This window comes from Martes martes, assembly GCF_963455335.1.
Source record: "Martes martes genome assembly, chromosome: 13".
NCBI classification, from domain to species: domain Eukaryota; kingdom Metazoa; phylum Chordata; class Mammalia; order Carnivora; family Mustelidae; genus Martes; species Martes martes.
In genome coordinates, this window is record NC_137901.1 from 83036776 (window position 1) to 83056216 (window position 19441).

Here is a 19441-nt window from a genome sequence, read left to right on the forward strand (position 1 = left end):
CTTGTTGCATGAAGGAAGGAAGGCTGAATTTGGTGGGAACTTTCTGAGCAGGTGACTCATGAGCACACGTTCAGGCCCTTTTTCCCCATGTGTTCTCTACACATATTTGAAGTGAGCCTTGAAGCAGGTGTCCCAGAGAAACACCATCTATGGCCTCTAGTTTCCTGGAGTTCCTCTGCCAGCACTCACGCTCAGGGGACGTCCTGCCCAAAGGCCCAAGCAAACATTTCCTGAGAAATTCCCAGAAATGCTCTGCATCCCACTTGGGGCCAAGGTTCCATGATGAGGTTTTGAGGATCCCGGGCATTGCACAGAAATTGTCTTGGTGAATGCGCCACACAGAGACAGACAGAGGGGTATTCTCTGTGGTCAAAAATTCCAAGCACTCACTATAGGCCCAATGCTGTTGTCCTGTTTCACTCCCCTCATCTAATCATTCCCCAAAGTCTATGACATCCCCACTATACAGAGGGAAAAACTGAGGCCCAGAGAGCTGAAGTAATTTGCCAGTGGTAGAGCCAGGATTCCAGCCCAGGCTGTCAGACTCCAGAGTCCATGCTTAGCCATGTGACATGAACCGAGTTTCCTCACCATGGCTCAGTGGCCCAGGCAGGAGGCTCTGTCTGAGAGAAAACCCCCCAGGATTGGTCTGAGAAAGAGGGCTGGGGTGTTCGGCTTTCCTTCTTGCCAAGGAAGAACAGAGAGGCTTCCTGTCTACGCTGACTGGAAGGCAGTGCTCAAAGGCAGGATGAGATAATGCAAGATTTTCCTAGCTGCTGTTCCTCACACTGTTCCCTGCCTTTTCCTGCCTGGGCATCTCTGCCACACTGTTCCTCCGGCCTGTTCCTACTATTCCTAATTCATATCTGTCCTTTGAAGACAGGCTCAAAGGCCACTGTCTTCATGAGGGCTTTTCTGATCTACCTCAAATGGATCCATAGCTACTCCTTTTAATTCCCAAGAGACCATGTTTCTCTCCCCCACCCTGCCATTTTTGTTTTGTTTTGTTTTGTTTTTAGGACACAGACATATTATCTTGCTTTCTGATTGTATGGTTCCACTTCTATCTCTTGCACCAGATTGTGATCTTCTAGAAATGTGTCTGAAACAGCCCTCGGGCCCTTGGATTGTGGATGAAACCCCATGCAAATGGGTTCTCAGGAAGTACTAAATGGAGGAGTTGAACCAAAGAAAAAATTGGCCTGCTAGTTCTGTGGTCCTTCAGAGGACCCATGGTGCAGTTCTAATACCAGTGTCCCCCCAGAGACAAGGATGGAGCGGGGATGGCACATACATGACATGTGTAGTACTCTTGCCGTTCCTGCACCCATAGCAGGCATCACCAATCGATCCCAGCATTCCTTCCTACTAAGCCCAAATGCAACTTCAGACTCCTCCTCAAGAGTGCTCCTGGAAGACATAACTATTCGAGCAGAGATGGTGCATGAGATGAAATCTGTTTGTCATTGGTTTTAGGGATGACGGGACTGAGGCCAAGAGAAGGGAAGTGACTTCACTAAGGTCACCCAGCTGGTTCGCGGTGCAGCTGGCACCAGTTCCTGGAGTTTCCGAGTCAGAGGCCAGGGCTGACCCCACCAGGTGGATCTGTGGGGCCATCTGGAGTTGAGCAAGCTTTCTGAGCCCACCAGACCCTGAAGTTCTTGACGTAGACCCCGGAGCTGGCTCAGGCCCAGGTAGGCTGCCTGAGCAGCCGAACAGAGGACCCATGGGCCTGCTCTGGCTACTCCTCTCTCTGTCCCAGGCACAGAAGTAGGGTTCGGGACCCCAGGGAAGAAGGAAGCCACACGGACACTCCCTTTAGACCAGCTGCGTTCCCATCCTTCTGCCCAGAGCTGGGCTCCCTGTCTTCCCCCTGCCCCTGTGCCCTGGGTAGGCGCTAGACAAGTCCCATTCTCTGGTGATGGTTTCCAGGTCCCCTGATGGGCTCAGGGGCCCTCGGAACACCTGGTGCTTACCCTGTGGTCCCTTGGGGAACCTTGGGAGGCTCTGGCCTCAGTCAGTTGGGTCCAAGTGGGTGAGGAAAGGGCAGAAGTGAGAGTGCCATGTCAGGGAAGAAGGAAGTTGAACAGTCCCTGGGGATCCCCCACGTTCCTTGGGCCTGCTCCCCTCACCTGCTCCCTCTACCTATACCTGGGACCAGCCAAGTCTCCACTCCCCTCTGCAGGGCCCAGGGCTGAGGACATTACACTGAGCTCCAGGGTGCCCCCTGGGCCTAGCAAAACCACAGGCCATCAACAGCTGCTGTCTGGAGGCCTTTGCTCACTTCTGCTTTCTGCCTGGACAAGCCTCTGAGCTCCTGTGGGCCTCAGTTTCCCCTCTGTACAGTGGAACCTCTCATCCCTGCCCCTGTCTACGCCTAGGGAATAAAGTGTGCAAAAGTCCGCTAGAGAGACTTTTTGAGGGCTGGTGGCCACTTAGAGCCAGATTTATCCAGGGGCCTGGGGGCTCAGCATCACTCTCCTTCAACGCCCTGGGCTCCCAACCCCCCAGAGCAGGGCTCTGTCAGAGAAGCCCGGGGAAGGGGAGGGGAGGGGAGGGCTGGGCTGGCGGTTCCCACGGCCTGGGGCAGCCACATGCAGACAGGGGTGTGTGGTTTGGCCTCCCAGGGAGCAGGGCAGGAAGTGCTTCAGGTCTGGGGCGTGGGGGTGTTTGGTTTGACCTTGTGGTGAGGCGCCCAGGAGGGAGGGAGTACTGCACAGGAGGCCAGGAAAAGGGGGAGGGTGGGCAGGCCACAGGCCTGACGGGGGGGGGGGGGCGGGGAGTGGGGGGAGACACGGTGAGGGTGAGATTTTCATGATGTCCTTTGAAACACTGAAATGTAATACCTATTAAAGAACTGAAGAACAAAATATGAAGTCTTTAAAAGAAAAACGTAAAATCACTGGTGGAAGTAAAAAATGGGAAGAAAACACCCAAATATACCGACAATATCAAAGCCCACCTCCAGGATGGGCTCCTGCCTCCTGCATTGGCCCCACCTGTGGCATAGTCTCAATATCGCGGAGGGAACCTGTTACAACAAAGTCACACCAACCTTTCCAGCTGACAGCCCTCCTGGCTTCCATTTCACTCAGAATAAAAGCCCAAGTCCCGCACCCCACCCCCCGCCCTCCCAGCCTCAGGGCCCTAGAGGACTGGCCCCATTTCATCTCTGACCTTATCTCCCACCCTCCATGCTCACTGCCTGCAGCCTCTCCAGCCACACTGACTTCCTCAAACATACCAGGCCTGCTCCCGCCTCAGGGCCTTTGCACAAGCTGTTCCGTCTGTCTGGAATGCTCTTCTCCCAGTTCTCCACGTGGCTTGCTTTTTAACCTCCTTTAGCCTTTGCTCAAATGTTACATTCTCAGGGAGGCCTCTTGTGACCTCCTTATTTAAAAATCTTGCCCCTCTCATCGGTCCTACGTGTCACCCACTCTTTACATTTCCTCTGCAGCAGCTACTCCTCTCCGGACCACATTCTAGAATTTATTTATTTAGTTTCTTGTTTGAGTCTCACGAGACTGTGGTTCGGGGAGGGTAGGGATTATCTGCTTTGTCCGCTCTTGGATCCCCAGGGCCCCAAACAATGCCTGGCACACAGTAGTTGCTCCACGGATATGGGCTAATTCCTTTAAAAACAGATAAACATAAGATCCTGTAAAGAAGGTCAAAAAACCCCGCAAACTGTGACAGATAAAAAGATGGCAGATAAAGGGTTAAGTCCCTTAACGCACAAGCAGAGTGTGCAAATCAGTAAGGGAGCAAAAAGTAGCCCAAGAGAGGGACAAGCAAAAGGAACAGACAAGTAATTGGCAAAAGAAGGAAGCGCTGGCGGCCGGCAAATACGAAGAGGTTCTCAGGCTCACGGAGAACAAGAGGTAGGAAGATGCCACTGAAGGGGCATCGCTATGGCATCGCTCAGGTTGGCGTGGTGTGCCGGCCTGATGCGGGTGAACGGGAGAAGCACCTCTTCCCACAGCTAGTGGGTGGTGTAGACGGCATGGCTTGAAAACACGGGCCTCATGCTGGACAGCGGCCCCGCGTCACAGGTGCAGCAACTGCGTCTAGAGGGGGCGATGAGTCCCGCTGGGGTCACACTGTGAGAGGAGGGGCCAGAGCTGGGCCCGGCCACTCCCCGGGCTCCCTGAGGCCCTGTGCAATCAGGGCCAGGTCTCTGGGACCCTGGCAAGAAACCTGGGGTGGACAGGCAGTGGGGTAGGGCACCCCAATACCCTGACTCCGACTGAGGATTTCGAATTCCCCCGACTGGGGCACCTTGAGCAGGTGTCAGCCTTTCGGAGCCTCGTTTCTTCCCGTGAAGAGTGGGGAAAATCGGACGCGCCACGTGGGGTTTCTGTGGGCACGATGACAGGCCACGTGTGGAAAGGCCGTGACATGAGGCCAGGGACAAAACGAGCGCTCAGTAAATGGAAACAGGCCTGCAGCTGTCCCCTCTCTCCCCTCCAGCACGTGGGATGGAAACTCTGAGTCTGCCCCGCAGCTGTGTTCCAAAGTGCTGGACACTGCCCTCTCGGGAGACAGGGCGGGTCTTCCCCACCCCTGCGTGTCCCCCAGGCACGGGCTGCCAGCTGGCTCCCTGCCCCAACACAGGGGCAGTGGAAAAATACCCAGGCCGGGGGCACTGTGTAACCTTGGGCAAGTCGGTGCCCCTCTCCTGTCCTGTTCCCCATCCGGGGCTGAGATGCGGCTGGGGACTGATCACACTGTGGGGACAAATTTAAAGCTCTGCCTACCATGGGCCCTGCAGAGTCAGGGCGTACGAGTGGTGCTGAGAGGGAAACTGAGGCTAGGGAAGTGAAGCCATGCACCCAAGGTCACCCAGCTGGGAAAGGACTGGACCCGGGGTCTGTGTCAGTCCTGTGGGACAGAAGGAAGTGCGGAGAAGGGAACAGGAAGGAAAAAGAAAGGTGGCGAGGGGAACCACAGACAGACAGATGGACAGAGAGATACACAGATCCTGTTATCGGCTACACTGTACCCTCCTAGAGCTCCGATGTTGAAGTCCTGACCCCCAGTGCCTCGGACGCTTTGGAGACTGGGTCCTTGCCGAGGGGATTAGAATGAGGGATTAGAATGTTTTAACATTAGGGCAGGCCCTAGCCTATGACTGGTGTCTTCACACAGTGGACAACGGGCACATAAACATAGAGTCAGAGAGGCCGTGTGGAAGACACGAGGGCACGGGGGTGTGGGGGACCCGGGCGAGGCCTGGAGGGCTGGCTGCCTGGCTCCTCAGAGACCTCCATCCGTCTCCCCTCATAGGCTGTGCCCTGGCAACAGAGGCTTCAGCCAGGATGAACCAGGGTCCCCTACCCCCACCCACCTTCCTCACATGCCCCTCGTTTGGAGGCAGAACCCACAGGTCCTGTGCCCGTCCCCCGCTCTGAGCCACAGAGAGTATTTTAGCTCAGGGTCTTTGGAGGGGTGGGGTCTCGACACAGTCTTGTCTGGGCAGGGTCTGCATGGCTTTGGAGGGATGAGAAAGCCCTTGACACTTCCCACCCCGCCCCCTCCCAGGCCAATGCCTGTTCTCAGAGAGGGTAACAAACGGCTCCCAGGGGGAGGAGTGCGCACTGGGCGGAGGCACATGGCTGGGAGAACGGAGTTCCAGCAGGTCACGGGAGGACATGTTTAAGGTCAGCACAGCATTCCCAAGGAGAAATTCTTCTCCCTATAGCCCTCTTGAGCTCAAGCACACTCTATAGCTCCCCACTGCTGGCAGCAAAAAGCCTTAAGGCTCCAATCTGGCTCTGTACCTCCATTTGGGAAAAATCTCAGCCCCTACTGTTCCAGCAGGAAACCTCCATCCTTGTACTGTCTCCAGAACCTGCTGGACACATTCCCATCCCAGCCCCTTTGCACCTGCTGTGCCGGTACCTGAGACGGCCTTCCCTGCCTGTGCCATGTTCTGCAAGCCCCGCTGAACTGCGTATGCTGTTCCCTCAACCTGGAACAGCCTTTCTCCAGTTCTGGCTGCCTCCTCAGAGGGGGTCTTCCCCGCCCACCCCCATTCCCTCTCCACCTTACCACCCTCTCTGCATACCTCCCAGCACTTCCCTCTCCAGCGATTGTGTTCATTTACTCATTTATTGGCTGTATGTTTGTCTCCCCGTCACTCTGGGCCCCATGTGTCTCGTTCAGTTCTGTGAACACACACCCACAGTACATACTTGGAGAATTAATATTGAGCAATAAAGGCTGAGTAATTCCCAGCCTGCTCTGAAACACTGGGTTGCCCAAAGTTCATCAGTGACGAAGAAATCGACTTCATCTGGAAACCCGCTGGACACACTTGAAAGTGATGCAAAAGGTTCCTGGACCCATTCTTACGATCACTATGTAGGATGTATGCCTGCATATTCTACTTTATTCTACTCTGTTCCTATTTGTTCTATTCCACTCCAGTCTATTCCATTCTCTTCCATTCCAAAAAAAAAAAAAAATCTGGTTACTACTTTTTGATTTCATAACCCATTAGTGGGTTACAACAATACAGCCCCAGAGAGAAGGTTCTCGAATGTTTGCCGCTGAGGTCCCTGAATTTCCCTGGTCCTGCCCCCTCCACACCCACTTCAGCTTGCTGACTACCCTTGCTGTCATTCGGGGGCCTGCCGGCCCTCCCTTCTCATAACACAGCCAGTCTGCTACCTACAGGGAACACTCCAGTCCCATGACTCCAACTGAGTGACTCCCTCCTGCAGCGCCTCCCCGAGAAGACTTCTGACCTCCATGGGGCTCCTCTCTGTTGGCACCAGGCCACAAGGGGCGCACCTCTGCTTGTCCCCATGGCCCGCGCTCTTCTCCCTCAGGAACGGCCTGGGGGGAAGGCCCAGGGAAGGGTGAGGAGGCAGGTGGCAGCTGCAGGAAGCCACCCCAAGAACCAGGAGACATTCGCTGCTCTGAGCCCTGGCGGCGGCTCCCTTGCCTCCACACCATCCCTCTCTCTGGATGCTCAGAGTCTTCCCTGCCACCATGGCCCCACTGCGATGACCAGACGCCGTGCTCAGGTCCACAGAGTCCTCATGCCACGGAGATCCTGCTCCCATTTGCCACTGTGACGAGGCTGAGGGTCAGTGAAGGGAAAGGATGCGCGCCCCAGCCCGCCTAACTCAGAAGTAGCTGAGAGGGCATCTGAGCCCAAGCGGTCACCTTCAAAGGGACAGAGGGCAGACAAGGCAGCTAGCTTTAGGGTCTTGTCCCTTCTTCAGCCTGCAGCGGGTAACCTCAAGTGTTCCTTCTCCATCTGACCTTTGCTGGTCTTTCCTGGATCAGGCCACAGTGAGAGGAGCAGAGCTGGCTCTTGGTGCCCACCCCACCTGGTCATTTCCCTTCTGGTCTGTCTCAAGGTCAAGGTCTTGGCTCCTCCTTCTCATTCCCACTGGTCAGGCTGAGACGGATGGAGTCAGGGCTCTAGAGCAAGCAGATGACAGACTCTGGCTGGGTCTGTCTCCTGGGGCCTGGGATGCCCTCACCCGGGGATTTCCTCAGTGAAATCCTGCTGGGAAAGCCAATTCCTAGGAGATTCCTTAAAGGGCTGCTCTGGCTAAAACAAGAACAGAGAGGCTGGTTCCTGCGGGCCTGACTTCTCCTGGTCCACCACCCCATGCTGCCACTACCCCATGTCACCCGGGAGTCTCTGGAGCCCCCCCAAAGCCACAGTATCAGCCCGAAGCAACAGGGAAATTTGAGGCGCGGAAATATTCCTAACAAGTGGCCCCGGGCCTGTTGGAGCCTTCATGAGAAAGATGGACAGGAGACTAGGGAAGGGGCGGGAACCATCGAAAAATTCCAAGACAACACAACACAGTCTCTGGAAGTCCCCGGCTCTGAATTCCAATCCCTGCTCTCCAGCTGGGGGACATACCTCTCCCAGCCCCACCTGCAACCTGGGCATGATAGAACCGTCTGGAGCACTAGTTCAGCAAGGGATACACACGGAGCTCACACCATGACTGCTAGTATGCCCCCCCCCACCCCGCCCTCACTTGTGAATGGTGGGATCCTGGGGGTAGTTAGGAACCCTCCCTGTGCTTGGGGCTTCCTCATCTGTAAACTGGGGGTGATGCGTCCCCGTGCATGGAGGGAAACCAGCGAGAACGCGTTAAGGTGCTTAATTAGCGCTTGGCACAAAGTGAACATCTACTAGATGCTAGATACTTCTCGTGACTGTGAGGATCACGGAGATTCTGCGCTCCTAGCCCTGGAGGGCAGCCACCCTGCGCCCGGGGCCCGTCTTACCCCGGCGGGATGGAGGCGCGTGCGCTCACGCTGGTGGCGCGCTGGGGCCCGGGCCGGTTGAGGTTGTTCTGTCCAGGGGTGGGCGCGCCGCCGGGGGCACTCGGGCTCCGCGGGGGCGCCCCAGGGGGCGGCGCCGGCTCGGCTGGGCCGGCAGCCGGCGCGGCCCAGAGCGCGGCGCCGGCGAAGGTGGCGCTGGGGCGCACGGCGAGCGCGCCCGGCGGCCCTCCCGGCGGCGGCGGCGGCGGCTGCGTGGGAGCCGGGGGCGCCTTGCGGCGCTGCGAGGCCAGGATGGCGTTGGAGGCGGCGCGCGTGCTGTTGACCAGCAGGCACTGCTGGCACGAGCAGGGCTGGCCAGAGCTGGCGCCCACGGGCCACGACTGCGACTTGGGGATGGAGCCGACGGTGAGCGGGTAGGCCAGGTCCAGGCGGCGGCGCAGGCGGCGGCGGCGGCGCGTCTGGCGGTTCATCTGCGACATGCTGTTGAAGTAGATGAGGTAGCAGAAGCCGAGCGACGAGAGGTCGAGCCACGGGTGCTGCTTCTCGTAGGCGTTCTGGATGGTGATGCAGATGTCCATGTCGTAGGCCGTCCACGCGCCGCCGTCGTTCTCCCACTCCCACACGATGCCCTTGCCCGGCGCCGACGACGGGTCGTAGAAGTTGCGCCGCACGGGCCGCATGGTGCCTGCGCTCACAAGGGGAGGGCGGTCAGAGCGGGGGTGGGGGTTGGGGAGGGCAGGCACCCCCCCCATCAGCACCCACACCCCAGCGGTGGCCGCACAGGCCCCAGGGGAGTGGGGAGTGGCGGGGGGGGCGGGGCCCAGGGGCTGTTCGGAGGGACCCTGCGCGGGGAGCAGGGGCAGCCGGGGCCACGCAGGCAGTGGGGGGCAGGCCGGCCTTTTTGCCTCAGTCCAAACTTCCTTCACCCACCCCCTCATCGGAGCTTTAATCAAGGGCTCTTCCGTCGGCTCATTCGTTCATTCATTCATTCATTCATTCATGCCTTAGTTCGGGCATCCCTGTCTGGGTTCATTCAGGAATTCCTTCATTAGCTCCTTCACCCGAGCCTGCCATCATCCCTTATGCTTCTCTTCCATGCATGTCTCCGCACTCCCTAATTTAATTCATGCATTCAGCCGTTCCCTCATTTACCGCTACCCTATTTAAAAATGTGCTACCCCTCCACATACTTCCTTTTCTCTCTCTCCTTCCCTGCTTGGTTTTCTCCATCTGGCATACGTTATATTTTACCTATTTATCTTGTTTTCTGTCTCCTCTCACTAGAATGTCACCAAGGCAGGGACTTCGTTTTCCTCACTGTGGTGTCCCCAATGCCTGCACACAGTAGGTGCTCAGCAGGTGGGTGCTGAATGTATGAATGCATTCACTAGTTCAGACCCCGATCCTTTTTGGGTTTGGTTACTCTTGTGTTCCTTCACGCCTTTTGCTCATTTCTGTATCTGTCCATCCCTCCGCCCACCAGTTCCTTTGTTTTTTTTATTCATCTGTTTGTTCATGTGTTCCTTCCTTTAACAGACATCTGCCCACTGTGCTTTCGAGGGCTCCATGCCTAGGACTCATTGAAAATGCACAGAACCACATGATAACCCCAGCCAGGTGGGTGTTGATGCCCCCACTTAAAAAAGGAGGGCACTGAGGTTTTGCTCTCAACCACTGCTTCATGTTCCCAAAGCTCGAGGTGCTCCCTGGGAGCAAGGCTCCCTGGGACACTGCGTGAAAATAGAGATAAGGCGAAGTCCAGGCTGCAGGACTTCTCAGAGGCTTTAACCTGCTCTGCGCCTTGGGACCACTTTGGAGGGATAGTTTTGCCAGGCTCACTTGGCATACCTGCAGGAAGGCTGCACACTTGACCGCTTCTCAACAGTGGGCAAGTCCCTTCAGTCTGCCTAGGTCTTGGTGTCCCCAGCTCAAAAAGGAATGTGATGTGAGCCCATGACACGCCCCTCCCCCTTGCACAGACCTGCAGGGAGGATTCCGTGAGAATAGCCACAGAACCCAGGGACGGGGCTGGGCCCCAGGGGCTGGGAGGCAGACAGACTTCATTTCAAGTCCCCACTGCCCAATGGGCCAGCTCTGTGACTGTGGTCCTGTGACTCAACATCCCTGAGCTCCAGCTTTCTCATCTCTAAAATGGGCATAAGCAACCCCACAACCCCTTTGTGAGCTTGTGAGAAGGACCACTCAGGTGATTCCAATCCATCATTTCCAGACCCACCCTCTCCCTCTGGGAGCCAGACTTGCGGTTCTAGCTGCCTCCTGGGCACGCTCCTGGGAAGGTCCAGAGGGCATCTCAAGGTCACCCCTGCTAAAGCAGAGCTCTGATCTTTCCCCATCCTAAACCTGCTCCTCCTGAAGTGGTCCTCATTGTGATGGCTGGATAGAGCACTATCCTTCCAGCTGCTTGGGCCCCAATACCGCCCCCTCCCCCAAAACTTGGCCTCATCCCTGTCTGACCTCACACCTTATATCCAGCCTACTAGCAGACCCAGTCACGTCTACCTTCAAATACATCCCACACCTGACCACTTCTCACTGCACTGATTCTACCTGGTCTAAACCCCTGTCTCTCTCCAGCCTGGACTCCTGCAGTAGACTCACGACTGTCCTCTGCCTCTGCCCTTGCATTCGGTAGTCTGTTTCTTTTTCAATGCTAATCAGATTACATCTTTCTTCTGCCCCAAATCCTCCCATGGCCTCCCCTCTCACTGGGAGTAAAAGCCAAAGTCCTCGCTATGACCTCCAAAGCCCCCATTGTCTACAAAGCTCCTCCCAAGTCCCATGTTTCGTCTTCCTCTCTGAATTATTACTTCCCGCCTCCCTCTCGCTCACTCCGCTCCAGCCACCCTGGCCTCCTTGCCTTTCCTCCAACACTCCAAGCACTGTCCAGCCTCGGGGCTTTGCCTCTGCTGTTCCCTCCACCTGGAATATGACTTGGTGGTTGGAGCAGGGGCTGATATTCTCCTAGTTTCCTTTCGTCTCTGTTCCATGTCACCCATCCAGAAAGACTTTCCCAGACCACCTTCTAATACAGCTGTCCTGGTTCCCGTCTTCTTGCCTGGTGTTCTTTCTCTTCTGGGCATTCAGCACTACCTGATATGACACATTAATCTGCATACTTTCTTTACTCTCTGTCTCTTCCCACCAGGCTGTCGGCCCAAGAGGTCAGGGATCTTGACTGCTTTGCTCACTGCTCTACCCCAGTGCCAAGCACAGAGCCTGGCAGGCAGTAAACCCTCACAACGAAGAATGCATTTTGGCTGTTAACTCGAATAACCCCAGGGTGCCCGGTCTGGGGATCGGCAGCCAGATGGGCGGGAACCCACCACACGCCTTCCTCAAGATCCCCGCCTCCCCCAGCCTTGCTCCGGCTTCTCTCTCCTGAGCCTAGACTCTCCCGGACCTTCACTTGGGTCACCACCCAAGGCTGAGACAGCTAACCCTCCGCTCTCTCCTCTGTCAGAATCCCAAGGGTTATGGACTACCCCTGCCTCTGTCAACTGCCCAGCCCCCAAGAGCTGGGAAAATCGAGGCAGACGAGGGACGGGAGAGAGACCTGTGAGACTAGAGTCCCTGGACGCCTGTATCGTTCAAGCCAACCATGCGAACACCCCCCTCCCCCGTCTCCCGGGCTGCCTCGTTCTGATGCCTGATTTATCATTTTAATTGAGTGTGTGCATATCGATTTTTTCCTTGACAATGCTGTTCCTCCAGGGCAGGCCTGAGAGGGGATGAGAGGAAACATTTTTGGATCGTCATCCTGCTCTGCTCCTGAGGGCGGGTCTCCTTGGAGAGTCCGTTTGCCCGTCTGCAAAATGGGGCCTCGTCATAGATGATCTTCAGGTCTGACATGCCTGGAGTTCTGCCCTGAGCCTCCTAGTGAGGGTGAAGGTGCTGTGTTACCTGGAAGGTGTAAGCCCTGGGTGGTAAGGGAAAGGATGGGAACTTGCTTTAGTTAATCACCCCTTGAGCGGGGCTAGGCAGGGTCAGAGGTGGGAGGTGCAGCGTGAAGAGGTTGAGAGAGGCAATTCAGAAGACTCAGAGACCATGGGCAAATTCTGGCTCCACACATAGCCTCAGTGCGTTCATCTGCAAAATGGGGGTATGAATATATACCCCCAAAGGATTACTGTAGGACAGAACAAGATAATGCTGGTCATAGTGCTCAGCAGAGTGATTGGCTGTGGTAGGTGCTCAGTGAATGTTAACAAGAAGCTGTTATGATACAACCATACTACATACCGCATTCTCCCTCTCCCAGCCCTTGTTCGCTTGGTGAACTCCTATTCATCCAGCAAAACCCTCCCCGTGTCCCCCTCTTCCTGGACTTGCTTTTCTGTTTCTGCTGCTCTGGCTGGCACTGGCAGCTTTAAATTGCACAAGTGTCCTTGCATCGTCATTAAATCACTTGTTGTTCTTAATCTTCCTTGCTGGTGGATGACTTTCAGGAGGACAAGAACCAGGTCGGACCCACGCCTGCGTTCCCAGCACCAGGCACAGAGCCTGGTGCAACAGAGGTGTCTGCAACGGAAACAGGCAACCTACTTGGCACAGGTCAGGGCTCAGAGGGAATGGAAAGGAGGAGGAGAGGCTGGTCTTAGCGGAGAGGGAGCCGAGACTGCGGCCGGAGCCAACGCGCACACAGGGTCTCCGGGGAAGGGGGGACAGGGCTGGGAAGACCGGTGTGGCCAGCCCGGCGACAAAGGACTCTGGGAGCCCCTCCCAGCAGGTCAGGGCCAGCCAGCCCAGGCGTCCCTCTCTCCAGGGCTCTATTTACCCGGTATCGATTTTCCTGCCTGTTTACTGGTAGTTATTAAAGGCTGCGTCCCTGGAGTCCTTTTCAAACGAGATTGGAACCTGAAGAGCTGGAGTAATTAGGGCAGCTGCCGTCCTCCCTGCTGGGCCCTGCACCCTGCCGCGCCCGCCCGCCTGCCCGCCGGCCCATCCATCCACCTTGGGCTCAGACTGGCCCTGCACCAGGCCGCGGGGGGCCTGCTGGATCCCGGGTGACCTGCCTGGGCTGCGATCTTCCAAGTTCCCAGGGAGCAGAAGCACTTCTCCCCAGTGTCTTTGGCCTAGATTTTTGGCCAAAACAATGGGTCTAAGATGGGGCCGGAGGTTCTTCAGCCTGGGAATCTGGGAAACTGGGGGCCTGGAAGCACAGCTGGTCTTTCTCACCCACCCACTCCACTGGGTGTCCCTGAGCAGACCGCTTCCCTCCTGGGCCTCCAGGGGCCCCGGGGGGCGGGAAAAGGGTGGGGGGGGTGGGACTGTGCTCCCGTGGCTGTTAGGGACCTGTGTCAAGCACGGACCATTTCTGGGCCTGTTTTTGTGTGTGTGCGTTTGTTGTCTGTCCCCCAAACTTCCTTTCGTTTCTTAAGATGTTTGGCTGAAAAATTCCAATCTTGTTCCAGCTGCACTGAGGGAAGGGGGGCTTTGGCCAAATGTTGGCTGGAGGATTTCGGGAGCTGGGCCCGTGGAGACCGGGCGTGGGGGGGCCAAGGCCACTGCAGCCAGTGAGTGGTTCACGCCTGGGGCAGAGACAAGCAGAGAGATCAAAACACAGTGGGGAGTGAGGGATAGGGGGAGGGAGGTGCAGAGAGACAGAGACACACACGCACAGAGAGACCACCAAAGGAAGGCCAAGTTCAAAATGGGAAATGTTGTGGCGTGGAGGTGCCAGGAGAGCTGGGGGCAGAGCGCGAGACCAGGTGGGAGGGACATAAGAAAAAAAAAATCCCCAATCTAGAGACTGAGAGAGTCACAGAGAAAGAACAAGAGAGTGAGGCCAAGAGACAGGGAGGAGCCGGGAGGAGAGACAAGGGAGCCGATAGTAACTATGGCTGTAACAACGGAGTGAGCATTTATTGAGCGCCTACTGTGCACCAGATGCTCTGCTCAGCACTTTCCTTCACTAACTCATTTTCTTCTTGCACAGGGTTCCTTCCCAGGAGGGACCAGAATTATTCCTGTTTTACAGATGAGGCAACTGAGCCCCAGAGAAGTGAAACCTTGGGAGGGCTGGGACTGATGCTCCATTCATGGAATAAAGGAAAGGCCAGGTTGGGTTGGTTCTCAGAGGTTCAACACAGCTAAGCAGTAACCCAGCCTAGGATACCTCCAGCGACGGGGAACTCACTACCTCAGCTTTGACCTCTGTGTTTAGCTGTGAGAGTTTTCTGCCCTGAGAATGTAGCACTGATCCGAACCCCTTCCTGGAGGTGGGCTGTGTGGGTGTCTTAGCACCCAGCTTTTGGTATTAAGAAGAAGTTGACTGTAGAGAAGGGAGGGCCCATGCCCTCCTGTTTGCCCCTCACCCTCCAAAGGGCCCCTGCCTAGACTGAGCCAGCCCCGAGGCCCAGCAGGACACCCCTCCCTCTGGGGGCAGCTTCCTGCAGGGAAGTGAACTCAGTTTGGGGACACCCAGACCCCAATGGGAAGGAAGGCCCCGTGGGAGGCTATCACGGGACTTCCTGTCAGGTGGGAGGTGTCCTGCTGCAGGCCTGTGACTGGAGGTTGGGCAGTGGGTTGAGTGTGAGTTGCGTGCCCACGAGATGCTGGGCCCCAGTGAGGGACTTCATTGACTCCTCCACCAACCTAGGTGTAATCATAACACCAACAGTTCCCAGTCAGAGGACACACGTCTATGGCCTGGGTTCATGTCAACTCACATAATCCTCGTGACACCCCGATGAGGTAGGGATATCCTTACCCCCATGGTAGGGGCGACGAAACGGAGGCACAGAGAAGTTTAGGGAGATGCCCGAGGTTACGTGTGAGGAAGTGGGTCTCGCCAGACCCCATACCCGGCTGCCTGGCTCCCATCGCTGTTCCCTTTACTGTCTGCTCTACTGCCCATTTCCTGGAGGAGGAAACTGAGGCACAGAGGTCGGGCAAGGCACACGGTTGAGGCTTCAGCCTGCTATTTGACCTTCGAGAATAGACTTCCTCTCCTTTATCCCCCACTGACCGTCCGCACGGCCAGCGCCCCCTGAAGCAGCAGCAATGGTAACAGTATAACCGTCCTGATTGCTGGAACGCTCTGGCTGTGTCAGCTCCGTGCGCCACCCCGTCTCCACATCAGCCCGATGGATTTCAGCCCCATTTGGAAGATGGGGAGAGTCAGGCTCCTTGAGAAGATGAGTTGGGGTGGCTGGGGCAGGAGCCTGGCTGGGATCTGAACCACAGCCTCTGGCCCCAGGGTGCCTCTCCCCCACCCCACGCCTCGGGATCAATAATCCCGCAGCATTCTGTTTGCCTTCAAACGCTCCCGGGGGACTCGTCAGGCAGAGCCGTGGCCCATTAGTGGTTTCTGCACGTTTGAAGCTGGCCCAGGCTCCCCAGGGTCGGCCGGCAGCCAGGCCAGGGCCACGGAGAGGAGCGGGGAGGGGCAAGGCAAGGAAGGCTGGGGGAGGGGGACTGCCACGGCACTGGGGGAGGCGGCCACCTTCATGTGGGTTTCCAAAGGCCTGTGTCCCGCAGGATGCTGGCAGCTGCCTGTGCCCATTTTATGGGCCGCGTGGGGGCTTTTTGGTCACCTGGCTTCTAGCACACTTGGGTTCAGCCCCTTTGCACAACAGCAAGAGCTACAAGTGGAGATAAGGGGGTGGGGAATAGAAGGAACAGACAGCCTCCAGCTCCTGGAGCGCTGTGTGGCCCTGGGCAGCTGACTCGACTGCTCTGAGCATCTCCTTCCTCATCTCTGAAATAGACATCATAGTACTAAACACCCGCCGAGGGGCTACTGTGTGGCAGGGTCTGTTCTAAGTGCTTCACTTGGCCAACTCTCAGTCCACACAACGCCCTTCAGAACCGTTCCGTTATTATTGTTGCATCGTACAGATGCTGCAGCACAGAGAGGTGAAGCGACTTGCCCCAGGTCACACAGCTACTACATTATGAAACCCGGATGTAACCTAGACGGATCTGAACTTCTACCCACTTCCACCGCCACCTCCCCAGTCCCAGCCACCATCAGGGCTGGCTTCAACTTCTGTGGTAGCCTCTGCCCCGGGTCCTAGCTTCCAGCCTCTGTGCCCTGCAGTGTGTTCTCACGTGGCAACCAGAACCAAACTGAAGTCTGACCACATCACTCCCCTGCTCACCACACATCAGTGGCTCCCTAGTGCCCTTTGGAATCAGTCGAAGCTCTTCAGCTCATCTCTGAGACCCCTCACAAGCTGTGAAGCCTGACACTCTAACCACACCAAACTTCCGGTTATTTTCTGAACATGTCGTGCATACCTGTGCCTCTGTGACTCTGCACACACCGCTCCCTCCGACGCTCCATTCACCTACCCCACTTTCCTCCCTGCAATCTTCCTGGTCTTCCTGGCTCAGCTCCAGTGCTATCCTCTTGGAATTTTCTCTGCCACCCCTAGGGAGAACCACACCCTTCCTGGGGCTCCCGTAGCACCGTGCACCTGCGATACCCCGCTGAAGTACGTAGCTCACTCAAATATCGAGGCTGTGTTCGCTCCAGCCTGGGAGGCTCCCAAAAACTGGGCTGGCTTTCAGCCACCTTAGCATCCCCTGAGAGCTGGGAACACAGGGACAGGCACTTGGAAAACGCTCGCTGAATGAAGGAAGAAAGGACCAGATATATGTGAGGGCAACTAACTGAAGCTACAAATGACTAGCTCGGAGATTGCAAGTTAGTGGTGGATGAGAGTGTGTTTTGGTCTGCGTGCTATTTACATTTTTACGAATGACCAGCATTTAAAAATTGGGGGAGACTCACTCAAGTCTGGATTTCAAAAATCCCCAAATATCCAAAGATGTGGCCACAGGGGCTGGCCTCCTTGGCGACCGTTCCCAGAAACTGAGCCACGGCCACCACATTCATGGGTCTGAGCATTAATTGAGCACCTACTGTGTACCAAGCACTAGAGAACAACAACTGAGAACCTTTGCCTTCCCAGCCACTGCACACACTTCTTTGAGCTTCCCGGGCTCTATGGGCATTGGAGTTTTCCGCCCCTGTCAAGATGGGGAAACTGGGTCCCAGAAAAAGAAGGGATTTGGTCCCAATCCCCTAGAAATCGAGGTAGATCTTGAGCTCAGGCCCCTTCTCTTTCTTCCACAGTGTCAGATAATTAACACCTTGGCATGAATGAACCCTCGTTCTCTAGGAGAGAGGAGCCGGTCTACAAGGAGAGCCCCATAATGGTGTGGTTTCAGGTAAACCATGTGCTTCCTCTTGTGTGTTCTGCTTGTGGCTGGAAGGAGAGGGGACAAAGGCCCCCGCAGTGGCGGGCCTGGCCTGTCATCAGGAGGAGCGGTGGCTGTGCTGCGGCTGCTGGCAGGACCGGCGGGGCCGCCAGCACTGCCTGCTTTGATTGCCTTGTCCTTTGTTCCGCATTTCAGGGCACTCAGCTCCAGGGCCGGGTGCCAGACTCCCTCCCGTACCCCATCACCAGCCTGCTACTACGGCCTGGGCAGGTGGAGGTGGCCGCCTCGAGCAGCCCCAGAGCCCCAGTGGGAGGAGCCCAGAGAGGGAGAGGAGCTCAGCCAGGGTGGCAGAGCAAGGACACAGCCACACAGGATCCCGAGGGGACTGAGTCCCCAACCTGGTCGCTCGTAGGGCCCCGAGGTGAGGAACAGCCCCACTTCCTTGGTGCCTGGCCTCCTGGCCCATCAGGCCCCATCCCCTCCCCTGCCACAGCCTCATCCCTTCTGGGTTGGACTCCATAGCTCCCTCCAAAGAAGGAGGCTGGGGGGATGGGAGAAGGCAGGGAAGGATGCAGGGGGGAAAAGGAGGGGAGGGACAGGAGAGGAGAGGGAAGGAGCTGGGTATGAAGAGGATCTGACCCAGGATCCCCCAAGCCCCCACCCACCACCAACCGACAGGCACGGGCAGGGCGCTGGCAGTGCTGTCCAAGGTGCTGGGGCTGCCAGGCCTGGCAAGGGGTGGGGGCCCACAGACCTGAATCTGAATGTCCCACCCGCCTCTTCCTAGCTCAGGCTCCCCACCCTCTGAACCTCAGGTTTGCTGTGTGGAAAATGGGGTGATGCCTACTGGCTGGGCGGGGTTATAAGGATGTGCCTGCGTCAGCCACCCCCACCCCCAGTCTGCATCAGCTTTGGCTTCCAAGGGTCCGTGATTAACGAGGCTGGTCCTGCAGCGCGGCGCTGGGTCCCCTGGGGCCCGCCCGCTAACGGGCAGCAGCTGGCAGCCCTGTGACACCCAGTGGGACCCAAGAGGCCTCCCTTACCCCCTCCCCTCTTGTGTCACAACCTCCCTCTTCTACCTGGGCCTAAGATCTCCTCCCGGACCTCGCTGATGCTGCTTCTGCCACCTGGAAGTGTTCCTCAAACCGTACAGACTCTTGGAGGTCTGGTCCTCAAGGAGGTCCTCCCTCTCAGAGCCCCCAGGCTCACGCTGCCCACATTACCTGGCGGAAGGCAACCTGCACCTCGCCTATGGAACATTTCAATCCTTTTCCTACTTGAGCATGAGGGATAACTATGGGCAAAGTAATATACTTTGTGCTTTCACTGATATTATCTCATTTAATCCTCATGACAGCCCTCTCGGGGAGGGACTGTTGTCATTGTCCCTTTACCAAAGCAGGAACGGAGGCTACCAGAAGTTAGGGGGTGTGCCCACCGTCACACAGCCAGCAAAGGACCGGACTGGAAATCAGCTCTGCAGTTGAGTCAGAGGGTTCAATTGCTGTTCCCACACTAGGGATCTGCCTTGGCCGTCACCAGACTCTGAAATCACTCTGGCAAGGGTCCTGTCCCTCTCTCGGAGTCCCCAGGACCCCGCCCAGAGCCTGTCACTGACCAGGCACCGCTGAACTGTCAGATAAAAGTGAGAATGAGTTTATGTTATCAGAAGAGTCTCTGGGAGCCAGAAAAGCACCTGGAGGCTAAAAGGGCGGGTCTGTGGTGGTGGAAATGGAGGCCTTGTGGCAGGTAGTGCTGGGAGACAACCGTGAATGGATTTCCGTTTGTTGGACCCGCTGCCCTCATGGGACAGACCCCTCCCCGCACCTCTTCCCCACCCAAACACACAGCATCCATCTTGCCTCCGCTGTCAAGCCCCGCTGCTGGAGTCTCGGCTGGGAGAGGGTCCAGGGGTGCTGTAACTAGGGAGCGGGTCCCGGAGGCCTCTGGCGTTGCCCAGGCCACTCCTGCCTTGGACTGGACCCTGACAACA

The 19441-nt window shown here is 56.8% G+C and overlaps 1 protein-coding gene across 2 annotated transcripts in view; it reads right to left on the minus strand.

The window, feature by feature from the left end:
* Window positions 1-19441, minus strand: part of DTX1 (deltex E3 ubiquitin ligase 1) — a gene marked incomplete at its 5' end in the record, with an annotated part of 32518 nt that overhangs the window by 7905 nt on the left and 5172 nt on the right. For both annotated transcript variants that reach the window (XM_080821674.1, XM_080821673.1), the window contains one exon: window positions 8263-8944. In XM_080821674.1, the coding sequence (XP_080677800.1) occupies window positions 8263-8944 (682 nt within the window). The remainder of the gene's footprint in view (window positions 1-8262; window positions 8945-19441) is intronic.